This window comes from Eumetopias jubatus, unplaced genomic scaffold, assembly GCF_037043125.1.
Source record: "Eumetopias jubatus isolate StellerSeaLion01/CBP00866 unplaced genomic scaffold, mEumJub1_p1.0 scaffold_3, whole genome shotgun sequence".
Lineage (NCBI taxonomy): Eukaryota > Metazoa > Chordata > Mammalia > Carnivora > Otariidae > Eumetopias > Eumetopias jubatus.
In genome coordinates this window covers 181562048-181576191 of record NW_028274809.1, presented here as the reverse complement: position 1 = coordinate 181576191, position 14144 = coordinate 181562048, and the positions used below count along the sequence as shown (strand labels likewise).

At 38.6% G+C, this 14144-nt stretch overlaps 1 protein-coding gene across 1 annotated transcript in view; it reads right to left on the bottom strand.

Annotated features, from left to right (window-relative positions):
- Positions 1-1064: 1064 nt before the first annotated feature.
- IPO5 (importin 5) overlaps positions 1065-14144 on the bottom strand; it is a 41739-nt gene continuing 28659 nt past the window's right edge. Inside the window, exons 16-26 of the mRNA XM_028112042.2 lie at positions 12841-12973; positions 12630-12751; positions 10185-10281; positions 8780-8952; positions 7691-7802; positions 7549-7604; positions 6440-6562; positions 5344-5563; positions 4330-4558; positions 2662-2803; positions 1065-1824 (exon numbers count right to left, since the gene is read on the bottom strand). Coding sequence (XP_027967843.1) covers positions 1738-1824; positions 2662-2803; positions 4330-4558; positions 5344-5563; positions 6440-6562; positions 7549-7604; positions 7691-7802; positions 8780-8952; positions 10185-10281; positions 12630-12751; positions 12841-12973 — 1494 coding nt within the window. The 3' untranslated portion in view covers positions 1065-1737. The remainder of the gene's footprint in view (positions 1825-2661; positions 2804-4329; positions 4559-5343; positions 5564-6439; positions 6563-7548; positions 7605-7690; positions 7803-8779; positions 8953-10184; positions 10282-12629; positions 12752-12840; positions 12974-14144) is intronic.

The window sequence follows — 14144 nt, the reverse complement described above, 5'->3', positions numbered from 1 at the left end:
TCTCAACTTAGGCAAGTGTGCCACATTTTTAACATGTTTTCTTTCAAGTGTAGTAATAATTTAAAAACAAAAGTGAAATCTGCGGTTGGCATCAGTACACGAACTGGCTTTTCAAACTCTATTCTATGTAAGAAAGCACAAAGGAGTTGTCTTGACACATTTTACTCCAACTGGAACGCAGGGTATAAAGGAGCTCCAAACACTGCCCCCCCCATTACAAAACAGTCCCCACGTCGGTACCCACTGAAAGCAATTGCCTGTGCTGGTGAAGTCAGAGTGCTGTCAGAACAGAGTGCTGTTCTGCCAGAGACTGAAGCTGCTGGGCTAACAATGTTGTGCTGAAAGCGGAAAATATATTTGAAGGGTATCTGCTACCAACTGAACCATCTTAAGATAATTCGTTCTTTCTATTCCATTTCAGATTTAATTTTAATAAAGTAATGCAAATCACTTAAAGAAAAAATCTTTAATTTTAAATTCTGATCTATGCATAAAATTCATTTTTTTCATCACGGTTAAATTTAGTACAAACTATAAAAATGTTAACACTGAAGCTTCAACAGAAATCTATTAAGATCCCTTAGAAGAATTATGTAAAGAAACAACAGCAAGTCATTTACTGGTATGAGGTTAACACACAAAGGAAAAAAATTCACACATTTTACTGAATTTACCAGTAAATAATTTTAGGCATAATATTTATCATAAAATTAAAAGTTTGAAAGTTGTGTGTGGCTCCGTGTCAATTACAATTTGCAGTGAAAATTCTAAGCCAAATCTTTTTTTATCTACCAGAACACTCCTAATTTAAAAAAACTATTGGTTGAAATTTGCACACCTTAAAAGGATACCAGTTGTGAAGGACTAGGTATATAACTTAGCTTAAATTAAAGTGGAAGATGGTAAAAACTAGATGCTTTTAATGTTCAAACTGCACAAGGAAAATATTAGGGGAAAAAGAAATTCAAAGCCACAGTTACTAACGCTAAAAAAATATTAGCTTATTCTTATATTAAAAACATTAAATGAATCAAAGCCAGACGGTACTGAATTTTTACACGAACTTTTGTATTTCAATGTTGTTTATTGAGGAGTGAATGAGAGACTACTGCCAGACATGCCAACGACACTTCACATTCAAGGGCTGGAAGCTGAAAAGCTTTCCAAATTGAGTCACTGCATAAGCCTTTTGGGAAAAAACCGAAAGTGACATCAAATATGACATCTTCATGCTTGTTTTTGTCTTCAGCTTTTTTTTTCTTTTTTCAAATTTTAGATCTACTAGTTTGTTGGGCAGAAGGTTTCTCTCTACCCTACAAAAAGACTCACACTCCAATTAATAAAATTAACACTAGGTGTATAGCAAATTGTTTTAACACACATCTATGCTGAATAACTGATCTTAAAGCTGTTTTGTCTTAAATTTCCTTATCTCTAATGAGAAAACTTAATTTCACTTCCCTTTCACTTTCACGTGGGTGGCTTATACCAATAGAAAAATACTCTTCAGTGCTACTGCAGGGCGTACGGGGAACCTCTTCTGTGGTGCGAGGGAACCCTTTCAAGCACCACTCTGAAACCCAGTGCTTCTCTTCCCGCTGCTGTGGCTTTGCAGGAGAATGGCCTACACGACACAACTCTACCGTTTTCTTGTGCTCAGAAACAAAACAGAGAAACCTAAACAAAAGGGTAAACGTTTATTTGGAGTTAGCTTTCTGGTGGAGATATTAAGGCCCTTCAAGCAGAGTTCAGGAGCTCCTGTACGGCCGCCTGCTGCTCGGGACTCAGCTGTGCCATGCACTCGGCCCACAGTCCTCCAGAAGTCTAGGAAGAAACAGTTTCAGGCATTTAGATTCAGTGCAGCGGTCATTTAGAGGCACTGTACTAATCATTCGGTAGACTATAAGAATGCCCAATTCTTTCTTTTGAGGTAGTTTCATGAGTATCATTATAAAAGCAAGAAAACTGTTCATATCTTTAAAGTTCATTTCATTTACACTAAGTTTTCTTCATTCAGTCTGACCTGATAAAACTATACCAGGTAGAGGACATAGTCAAGGAAACACCACATAAGAATTCAGGGAGCCTAAGTCACTTAAAAAACTTCGGCAGCTGACAGCTTATTTACTATTAAAATCTCATCTTTATTTTTCTTCAGACAATGTAAAAAAAAAAAAAAACCTACACAAGTATATGCTAAGCACCAACTGGAAGGTTCAAAATGCCTCAAGTTTAGGACAAATGTTTTAGCGCTAATAAAAAAAAAAAAAAGACCATATAGACAGATTATATGTTAAGTAATTTGAGCCTTGGAGACAAGAGAATATAAAAATGAAATTGAGTATCTTTTTCTTTTTTCTATGGGGCGCCTGGGTGACTCAGTTTGTTAAGTGTCTGCCTTTGGCTCAGGTCATGATCTCAGGGTCCTGGGATCGAGTCCCGCATTGGGCTCCCTGCTCAGTGGGGAGCCTGCTTCTCCCTCTGCCGCTCCCCCTGCTTGGGCTCTCTTTCTGACAAATAAATAAATAAAAATCTTAAAAAAAAAAAAAAGTGTGGCTTTCTTTCTTCTAATGTAGAAGAAAAAAAAAATCCCAAAACAAAACCAAAACACCTCCCAAAAAACTACTTTATTTCCCCTGTCCCAATTTAAGAACAGCTTACCTGTACTTGACGAACTACATTAGCCAGACGTTTGGCACAAGGATCTTCATGTTTAATTGCCTCGTGCATTTCTCCTTCTGCAATTATACTGAATATTTTGGGCAGATTGGTATTGTTTGGGCCAAGAACGATGGGGTGATTACTGACCAAAAAGAAGAAAACCATTATAAATGAAAATTGTAAGGAGAAATCACTCAAGCACTCATACTTTCCTACATCCTTCCTCCAACATAGAATTTTGTTATGATTATGCATTCACTAAAATCAAATTCAGTGGAAGGAAAACCAGCTAATTGTATTTATTAGCTCTTCAGGGTCTTCCCATGTAAATTAGGATAAATACTTGGCTAATCTCTCAGGTTTAAGGGCCAAGGAAAGAATATTCTAAGTGCTTTATCATTTGTGACTTATTTAAAGAAAAAAAAAGAGCTATTACTAAGAATTTATATATGGCAAAATGGTTTCCAAATAAATTTGAAGTTCAAAAGGATTTAGGGGCATTTCAAGAGTAAGCTGGGAAATAAACTTTAGGCAAGTTTAATGGAAAGAAACGTAACAGTGAATTTAACTAGAATTCTAGTCTTTCATTAAGAGACTTTTGGACTAGTTATTTCCGAGGAAGATGATCAAACAGCATGACGGAGAAGTGGTGCCTTCAGAGGCAGGAGCAGATACAGAGGGTACAGTCTCCAGGATGGCTGTCACATCCCGAAATGATAGTTCTCTGTGGGAATACTCAAACACAACATTTGTGTGAACCTGAACTTAAACAGGCATGAAGGAATATGCCCACTGGCCTATTTCTACAAATTCCAGGAAAGGAGTGGGCGTAGCCCTTAGAGTTACTCATGAATAAAAGAAGTAATTAACAGCGACAGAGCCTAGATCTGATTAATATTTAGAAGAACGTGGACTCAGAAAAACAGACACCAAAGAACACGCCTCGGGATTTGGGATTTGATAGCTTCTGTAGCCTCCTGGTTGTTTCAATTCGTAGATATACTCATGGGCACAAAACAGCACGAATAATGCCAGGGCCCAGAGCCAGATCTTGATTACCTGTCCGGAATACTTTCCTTATACCACTGATTCTTGAATCCAAGGAAAAATACCAGAATTCTAGAGGGTCAAATAATGGCACTACCAACATTCTTCAATCTCATTCTACTAGTAAGTGATAGATGTCAATTACACCTCAGTAAAGCTGAAATTAAAAAAAAAAACTAAAGTGGGGCACCTGGGTGGCATGTGCCTCCAACTCAGGTCATGATCCCAGGGTCCTGGGATCGAGCCCCGCATTGGGCTCCTTGCTCAGCGGGGAGCCTGCTTCTCCCTCTGCTTGTGCTCTGTCAAATAAATATCTTAAAAAGAAAAAAAAACTAAAGCCAAATAAACGAAAAACAGATAAATGGGGTGGGTGACAATATTAAAAGGGAACCTTCTTAAAACATGTTCTACAATCCCTCAACTGTTGAATCTAATTCCATAAAGAGTAAGTCAAAATTAGATCTAACTGTAAGGCTGCGTTAACTGTGATATGATTTAGCATGATTTCTAAAGACAACATTATTAGAAACCTATACATCTGAGGGCTGTGCACAGGAAACACTGTTTTACAGAAAGAGGAAGAAATAAGGTCTATTTGTCCTTTTTTTTTTTTTTTTTTACCTTTCAATCAAGTCACACAGATAATTGAAAGTCTGAACAGCTTCTTCTTTATCTTCATGTAGTGGAAGCCAAGACAACCAATGTGGCAGGACTTCTTCAACGTTCACACAGTCGGGCTTGAACTTCATAATTTTCCCTACTGCTGAGATGCAGTTCTCTGTAGCATTGACATTTTCTTTGGTCTTAGAATCGGCTGACTGAATAACTCTTACCAGCAGTGGAAGTGCTTCTAAAATAGGCAATTGCAAGAAGGTCAGTTAAAACCTCACATTTTCATTCCAATATTCCTTTTTTTATCTTTGGCCCAGTTATTGATTATAGTGAAGAATGAGTAAAGTCTAAGGCATGTTTTGTCTTCTTGGCTGCAGAACCAGAAGTAAGAAAGGCAGGCTGCCCCAACATGGCCAGGAGCACCAGCACTCACTCTACCGAGATCCCATGAGGTCAAGGTCGGGAGCCTCCAGATTTATACTCCTGACCACCTCAGGGTATTTCAGCTTTTCAAAGCCTACACCAGCCATATTCCTGTGCTAATCCTACAGGGACCCCAGTATGTTTGAAAAGTTCTATGCTAGGGGCGCCTGGGTGGCTCAGTCAGTTAAGTGTCTGACTTCGGCTCAGATCATGATCTCAGGGTCCTGGGATCGAGCCCCCTCATGGGCTCTACGCTCAGTGGCTCTGCTTCTCCCTCTCCCTCTGCCCCTCCCCCTGCTCGTGTGTGCTCTCACTCTCTCACTCTCTCAAAAAAAAAAAGGTCCTTTGCTATAGCCAGGGTGTAACCCCCAAACCCAAAAGAACTGTACTCTGGAGGACAGGGTGGGGAGGCTCAGATTCCACTCAGACTTCATTTCCATTTCTAGGACAGTAAAGAGGTCAATACGTATGCACTATAGGTGAGATGTTTGAGAAAGGGAAGGTGAATATAGCAAAAATAGCTATATAATGTTTGGGGGTGTGGAAAAGATAACAAGGAAGCGATAAGAGGAATGCCTGGAAGCAAACAAACTGAAGTACCTGTACAGAAAGGACGATAGTTATCTCCACCGTACTGTGCCATGACTCCCAAGCCATACGCAGCTGCTTGCCTGACTTCTGGGCTGTTGTCACATACATACTGGAGCATTGGCCTTAAGAAATATTCTGCATATTTAAATGAGGCTGGACTACAGTGTTCTATGACATCATCAAAGATGCACAATCCCCATTGTCTGTCTGGCCATGGTCTATGTGGACACTATAAAAGAGAGAATCTTTTAAGCTTTGAATACTGGAGTACATAAAGAATGTAAAAAAAAAAAAAATTTCACTATAAACTATCAGCTTACATGGATAGTCCTGAAACAAGCAATGAAAAACAACACAGTAATAATCACTTCCTGTGAATAACAATCTTCAACTTACAACAGAGATTTAATAAACTACAAGTTCAAAAGACTCTGCATGATTTTCTATAGAATCCCACAATCTGACTTTACCATATACCAGGAAGAACCAGCTGCAGCAGCAACATATGTACATTTGCTTCAAAAAAAGGTAATAATGCCATCTTTAAGAAACGACAAGAAAAGCTGTGAACAGGTTTTAGCTTTATATATCCACTCAACAGGCTAAGTCACATGGGCCTAAACGTTTTAAAAAATGTGCTGCACTATTAAACACAATGCAAAATTAAAAGCCAAAGCAAGACAAACTTCTATTGATTGCTTTTCATGCGTATTTTAAAAAACTGAATACATAAGGCCATCATCCACAATGTATGATTGCTGGTTGTATGTAACAAGGATTTTAACTGAATCCTCTAGGGTCCACCAAAAAAAGTAATCATTTTGTTAATTTAGCAGGGCACACATAACCTCAAATAATGAAAAGTCATTTGTAGGTCTCTGGAATGCATTGTAATTTAATTGAACTATGGAAAACCTAATTAGCAAACCTTAAATGAGAAAATATCAAGGGCAATGCAATAAACCTGATAAAATTAAAGATGTACTCTGGAAGGTCTTTATGATTTCTAAGGTCCATTTTAACCTGAAAGTGTGTTTTCAAGTGCTGCACTGAAAACATTCCAGGCAACTCTCTAAAATAACTGTCAAAGAGAGGCAACACTTACAATTAGGTTGACAATTAACGGAAGCAGCTGTTCAAACCATGGTAACACCTTTTCCTTGTAGCTACTGAATATTGAGTGTAAAATGTCTGACACTTTGGTCAGAATATAAACATCATTATCATCCTAAAAACAAAAACAAAAAAAAACACACAACACCCGTATGTATTAAAAAGTATCTCCACTATGACGAACAGTTACATTTACTTAAAAAAATCTTAAGATTTTCTTAAGGGCATAGCAAGCATCTGGAGACTGCGGTTACCTCGATGATTGGGGGTGGCATCTCCTACCTGCCTACAGACAGATAAAGGTGTGGGCAAGTATTGTACTTAGTCCAAAGAGTTTTCTTGAAAGTTTCGAAGTTCTGAGACAGAAGTGTTTTTACTTTAGTACTATTTTTTGTTTTCTGCAAGAATGTTTCTAATCTTGGAGCAGACTGGTGGACAGCAGACTGGCGGAGAATCTGCACCTGTCAGCATGTGAGCAACCTGCGCAGAAATGGGCTGACCTGGGTCCACCAGGATGGCTACATGCCACACTTTGGGCCCTGAACACACAGCAGAAATAGAATTCATGGCATCAAGTGATTCGATGAGGAGAGAACTGAGTAACAAGGTAAAGAAGACTTATATCAGCCACTCTATGTGTATTATTTATAAGGAAATCTGTCTTATATTCTGTGGTCTGGGAGAAAACCAGCTGATGTTACAAAAAGATCTGGCCTTAAGCCCCAGATTGTCAACAGTGTGTGGCGTTAGACAGTCATTCAACATCTGAATTTGAGTTCACTTATTTTTAAAATGCTGAAAGTACCACCAAATAAAAAGTTGTTCAGGAGTATGTAAAAAAAATACTAGGTGAACTTACAAGCGCTGTTATGTGTGAGGTACTGCAACAAGAACTCACACACAGCATCCAAACCACAAATCAGCTAATTTCAATTACTTATTCTCTAAATTTGTAAATGCAACACATGTCAGATTCTTCTGCTAAAAATTACTGATCATTACCATCAGAATGACAAGTCAGATGAATTAGAAACTTAAGCATTTAAAAATCTTCCAGATGCAAATGATCATATAAATTAAGTTCTGAAGGGAATAATTTACCTCATCTTGTAGTGACTCTTCCACCTGCTCATCATAGTCTTCATCTTGTCTTTTAACTAAAACACACCCAAATAAATTTCTTTTTAAATGTCGCCAAAATGGTCAAGGATTACTTTCAGAAAGAGAAGCGTGGAAAACTTACCTTGCCGCAATTCTTGATTTTTAAAATGTTCTTCGAGTTTAGCTTTCAATATTCCTCCCAATTCTTCAAAATGTTCATTATTAAGGCATCCATCTCCCATAACTTCAATGCACTGCAATGAAATTGAGGAAAGCAAGCAAGCCATGGGATTTAAGGGTTTTAGAGTCCAAAAGTTAAATTCCATTAAGAATCACATGGAAGCATGAGAAAAATTCACTAAGCTGGTATCCTGGAAGACTAATGACTGAATGAGTAGATAATGCTTGGTGTGTGTTACAATGACAGTACTTCAAAGAAAAAAATTTAAGCGGTATTTTTATATGAAACAGATCCTGAGCATATCTTAAATGCCAGACATTACTGGTAGGTGCTGAAGTCTTGAACATGGAGCAGAGCACCCAGGTTCTAGGGAGCTCAATCACCACACACAGATTTCTACACGGACCCAGCTGGAGAAAGGGCAAGCGTGTGCTGGGAGGGCATTGCAGCTGGGGGAGATGATATGTGCAAAGGCCCAGCAGCAGGCATTCTTTGGAAAAATAGAAGAAAATTCAAACTGCAGGAGTGTAAATTGGGACAAATAATTAGGTGATGAAGAACTTTTAAAACGAACTATGGGGCACGCCATGGAGCTGAACGAGAATATGGGAAGAGGAGTGGCAAGTAACAAGCAAGTTCATGCCTGAGAAAAGGAGAATGAACTGAGAGGGAGAGAAAGGACAGAGAGTTCTGGAACAGACCAAGGAAGGCTAGCTCAGCAAAAAGACATAGGCAATGTGAAGAGCAGAGGGATACAGGAGAGAATAGGACAAACTAGGTGTGGGCTGGAAATGAGCCAAGATTCTGCAGCTGGATTATTAGGGAAATGATGGTGGAAACTAATCAAGACTGGACTATAAGAGCAGCAACTCTGGAAAAAAAACAAACACAAAACAAAAAGAATGACAACACCAAAACGTTAAACTAAAAAAAAAATTAAACAATTCCAGTAAGAAAATTATGTTATAGCACAAAAAGATTCAATTTATTTAGCAAGACTAATAAAATGAACACATACCTTATACATATTTTTAAGAGAAAAATATTTACCTTCGCAAAAGAATGCATTATTTCTGAAAGGACATCTGAATCTGGTTCTGTGCCAATGGCCTTGATTAGAGCATCACACATAAAATGCCACATCTGTGTGAGATACTCAGGACCACGAACTCTCGCACATTCCAGGAGAAGAGGCATGGATTCTGCAGCTGCCACTCGAACACGTTTTATTGTTAAGGAAACAATCACTATTCTTAGACACACTTAGTGTAATCGCTATCCTCAAAAGATCATTCTATCACTTTCTTTGCTTATGTAAACGTTAAAGTGCTCACTGAGCACCAGGAACCTCTGTTTATCGGAGATTGCTACCCAGGAGCTTGTGGTAAGTAGAATATGGGTACAAAAACAGACATCTCCCTACCCATGTGCCTGATCTCCTGTCTTTTCTGTCACCTGTAATACAATAGCAATGAGTCTCAAATGTGAAAGGATCTGGGATCCTCAGAGCACATCTCAAGATGTTCCTATCCCAAAACTTTAGGCAATATAGGTTTCTAATAAATGCAACCAAAGCTATGATTCTCCTGGGAAAACTAATGAGGATCTCCTCCTCTCAGAGCCTTTTCAGTTTTCAATGAAGATCAAGTTGTCCCTCCCTATCTAGTATCATTTGTAAAATAAGGTCCTGTGGCATCATGTTAAGTTTCTGTTGGGCAAAAGCTGTCTTCTGTTAAGGATGCCATTGCATTACAGAATACTGCATGAAGAACTACAACAAAGGGGCTCTGGAGTCACAGATCTCGGTTTGGGTCTGGACTCCAACACTGTTGCGCTGTCCTTTTTTCAAAATCCATCTATGAAATAGCGTGTGTGTGTGTGTGTGTGTGTGTGTGTGTGTGTGTGTGTATTGTTTCTGGACTCCAACACTGTTGCGCTGTCCTTTTTTCAAAATCCATCTATGAAATAGCGTGTGTGTGTGTGTGTGTGTGTATTGTTTCTGTATGTATTATGTATTAATTACTATTATCACGTTAAGAAGAAAACCTTTACCACGCAGATTTATCAAGAAATGTTTCTCCCCAATGTAGAACCACAGAAAATTATCAGTGGGTCTCTAACCTATTAAGAAAGATCTTAGTTTCCTAACATCACCAAAAGATCCTTGAGAAAAATAGCTATTATATGTAACTGCAAACATTTGCTAATAAAATATCAATCCTTAAAATCCTTCAGAGGTTCACAGAAAAAGCTGTCAACTAGTAGTTAGGTAACATTTTCTTTTTCATATTTTTGGCACAAGCAAAAACCATGAAACTAAAACACGTGCAAAAAATGAAGCTTAGTGCAAACAGTAACAGTGATTTAGGCTTCAGTTAACACGAAGTCTAATACTTGAGCAAGCTATAATTTAACTAATTCTAGAAATGTTTTGCGTTCAAAAGTTGTAGGATATCATCGTGGAAATAAAATTTCAGTAGAGGGACCATCAGTTTGACAACCTGCTCGGTATATTCCACAAAGCCTTCCTTCAACTCTTTCGCATAGCAAACCTGAAAACAAAATATTAGAAAAGACATCAAGATCCACATTAGTTTTTAGGTATTAATATTTACCAACAAATAGCAGAATCGTAAGGACCACATAACGCTGCATCCTGACTAGAAATACATTTAAAGCTGCATGCAGGGGGGCTTGTGGGTGGCTCAGTTCATTAAGCATCCCACCCATGATTTTGGCTCTGGTCATGATCTCAGGGTCGTGAAATCAGGCCCTGTGTCGGGCTCTGTGTTCAGCACGGAGTCTCCTTGAGAGTCCCTCTGCCCCTCCCCCTGCTTGCACACACTCTGTCTCTGTGTCTCAAATAAAATCTTAAGAAAAAAAAAAGCTGCATGCAGTACTGTGAAAGGTGTTTGGGAAACACAAATATAAATGTAAAAAGAACTGTAAAATGGGAAACGGCCATGGCGTGACTGCAATATACACTGTCCTTTAAAGGCTCACACACCACACATTTTAATTCTTGTGCATGGGAGAATTTTGCAAGTTTCAGCACTCTTGAGAAACCTTAAACAAAATATATCGATTAAGGAAAATAATTTAAAAAGATAAGGGGCACCTAGGTGGCTCAGTTGGTTAAGCAGCTGCTTTCAGCTTAGGTCATGATCTCAGGGGCCTAAGATCGAGCCCCACATTGGGCAACCTACTTGGTGGGGAGTCTGCTTCTCCCTCTCCCACTGCCCCTCCCCCTGGCTTGTGCACACGCTCTCTCTTTCAACTAAAATCTTAAAGAAAAAAAAAAGATATAGGGGTTCCTGGGTGGCTCAGTTGGTTAAGCGTCCAACTCTTGATTTTGGCTCACATCATGATCTCAGGGTCGTGAGATCGATCCCTGTGTCAGGCTATGCTCTGAGCATGGAGCCTCTCCCTCCATGCTCATCCTCTTGCTTTCAAAAAAAAAAAAAAAAATCTAAATATGTAATTGTAGCATATCACTTAGACTCTGTAAATCTGCAAATAGGCTTATGTTATCTTGTATTTTTTTTTTTTAAATCATTTCAAGGGTGACTGGGTGACTCATTCAGTTGAGCTTCCAGCTCTTGGTTTCAGCTCAGGTCATGATCTCAGGATCTTGGGATCTAGCCCCACTTTGGGCTCCGTGCTCAGTGGGGATCTGCTTGAGGATTCTCTCTCCCCCTCAAATAAGTCTTTTTTTTGTTTTGTTTTTAAAGATTTTATTTATTTATTTGACAGAGAGACACAGGAAGAGAGGGAACACAAGCAGGGAGAGGGGGAGAGGGAGAAGCAGGCTTCCCGCTGAGCAGGGAGCCCGAAGCAGGGCTGGATCCCAGGACCCTGGGACCATGACTTGAGTCGAAGGCAGAAGCTTAATGACTGAGCCACCCAGGTGCCCTTCAAATAAATCTTAAAAAGAATATAGCAAGTACTGATGATAAGCATAAGTTTAAGAAAAAAGGTTAAATGAATTAGAGAACACAACAGTGCTTTATTAATACAAGATAAAATGTAAGCAATTAACTTTTATTTAGGCTTACTTAACTGCTAAATTTGTAAGCCAAAGCCGTAATTTTTAAATTCTTTTAAAAAATACATTGTCTATAACAATATGCTCATAAAGGAGAAAAAAACAACTCAAAGAGAACTTACACACAAGACCCCATAATACTGTAAGAGATAATCAATGCAAACATTTTGATGTCCCTACCATGTTTATATATTTTTTTTAACAAGTGAAACCATACAGTTTTATTTTCAGTATCATGAGCACATTTCTGTTCATTCATTCAAAAAAATATTTCTTGGTCATCTTATCTACTATACACTAAGCACAAAACACACAAAAGTCCTTGCCCCAACGTAGCTTTATATCAGCTGTGTAACAGTCTAGGGCACGTTATTATCATCTTCCTAGTAAGAGGCATTCAAGCTGCTTGTTTTTTGTCGTTGTTAGAAACAGCGCTGATAATGAAGCTTACCTACATGATTCCCTTTTTTTTTTTAAAAGATTTATATATTTTAGAAAGAGAGAGAGGGTGAACAAGGAGAGGGGCAGAGGGAGAGAATCCTCAAGCAGACTCCCCGCTGAGCGCGGAGGAGCCCTATGTGGGGCTTAATCCCAGGACCCTGAGATCATGACCTGAGCCAAAATCAAGAGTAGGCTGTTTAGCTGACTGAGCCACCCAGATGCTCCACCTACATGATTTCTTTCTTTATCCAGAAGTAGAAATGTTGGGTCAGAAGGTTTTTACATTTTAAAGAATATATTCCTGCTCTTTAAAATAATTTCTTTAGCATCTATGAAAAGAACGCCTCTGAAACGTGTACGTACGTGTTATGGGAGGTTGTCAACTGACGTTTGGTAAACATTGTACACACTCACCAGCATCTGACAAGCAGTAGACTTTTCCTCCAATCCTGCAGTTTTAATACCAAAACTTTGCTGATCCCCAAGGTTCACAAACTCCCAACCATCATCATCACTCATATTCTCCATGTCTTGGGCTATTAACAGATAACGAAAACAAATTAATGTTAAAAAATAATTACAGAGAAGAACTTTACAACTGCTACGTCTTTATGAAGATACCTACTATCTAAAAGGGCTACTTCGGGCTTAATCGAAGCAGTCTTCATTAAAGGCCCCATAACAACTGGAAGGTACTGCTGAAATTCTTTTCCAAGAATTTTGCACATTCTGGCCCATGCTGAGATCATGTAAGAGATCTGGGGGGAAAAATTACAATTGATTTTAAAACAATGGGTAAGAAGAGATCACAAAGAATGCCATTTCCCTATTTCATAAAAACAATGTTTTATTTTACAGTCACCCTCTTTAAGAGGTAAGTACATTTTCTAAGGTCATATACTTAAAACATTCAGAAATAACAACAAAATTATTATGAATCTTTACCTTCCAATACGGTCAGCAAGTGAGACAAAAGAGAAAGACCAGGACTATGTCTTATTGTTTCTTACTTTCAAGAAGCAATATGTAGTTTTTCTCTACTAGCATCTGGACCACATAAATAAAACCCACTTAACCATAGTAACTTCTAGGCACTAATTTTTTTAAGGTAGGAACCTATTTTATTTGACCGTATCCCTACTGCCTAGCATTCCATTCATTAAACATTTACTAACACCCAAGAAACAAAACATCCCTTTCTCGTAGCTGTTTTCATTTTCTAAGGGGCTGGGTATGCTGAAGACACCTCTTCTACTGTGTTTACGTAGTCTTAGTCACCTGCAAATTCCCACAGAGAATCTAGTTTTTAATTCATCATCCCGGTAACCCAGAAAGTGATTTTTTACTACTCCCCAATATATCTATCTCGCATATACTGACGTAAATGACCCACTCCTACTCTAAAACAAAACAAAACCAATTTTAAGTTTATGGGAAACAATTATAGCATGGCTGTATAAAGTCAAAACGTAATTTAACAATTATAGAGTGCCTGTTATACGTTAGGCATAGTGACTACTATTAGGATTATGACACACACTTACAATTTACAACAGAGTGCCATAAGGACCCACTTTCGAGACTTACACCAGACGCGAAATATGAGCAGGAATTAGGCTGAGTGGGGGGCAGGTCCTAAGTGAAATGAATGTTTGTTCGCAGGCAGAAAGAGAAAAACAGAGCATGTTCTAAGATTGTTAGGTTTCTGTATTTCTTTTTTGACGGGGAAGGAAATCATGTGGCACTGAGAAGGCTGGGAGACATCCAAATGGAGATGTTTAGTAAGTTGTTGGATAAATGAGCCTTTAATTCAGAGAAAGACCTGAAGTCACAGCATACAGAGGGAAACTGAAGCCGCGGTGTAGATGACACTGCTCAGGAGGTAAGAGGGCCTAGGACAGAACCCTAAGAGCACCAAAAATAAATTCA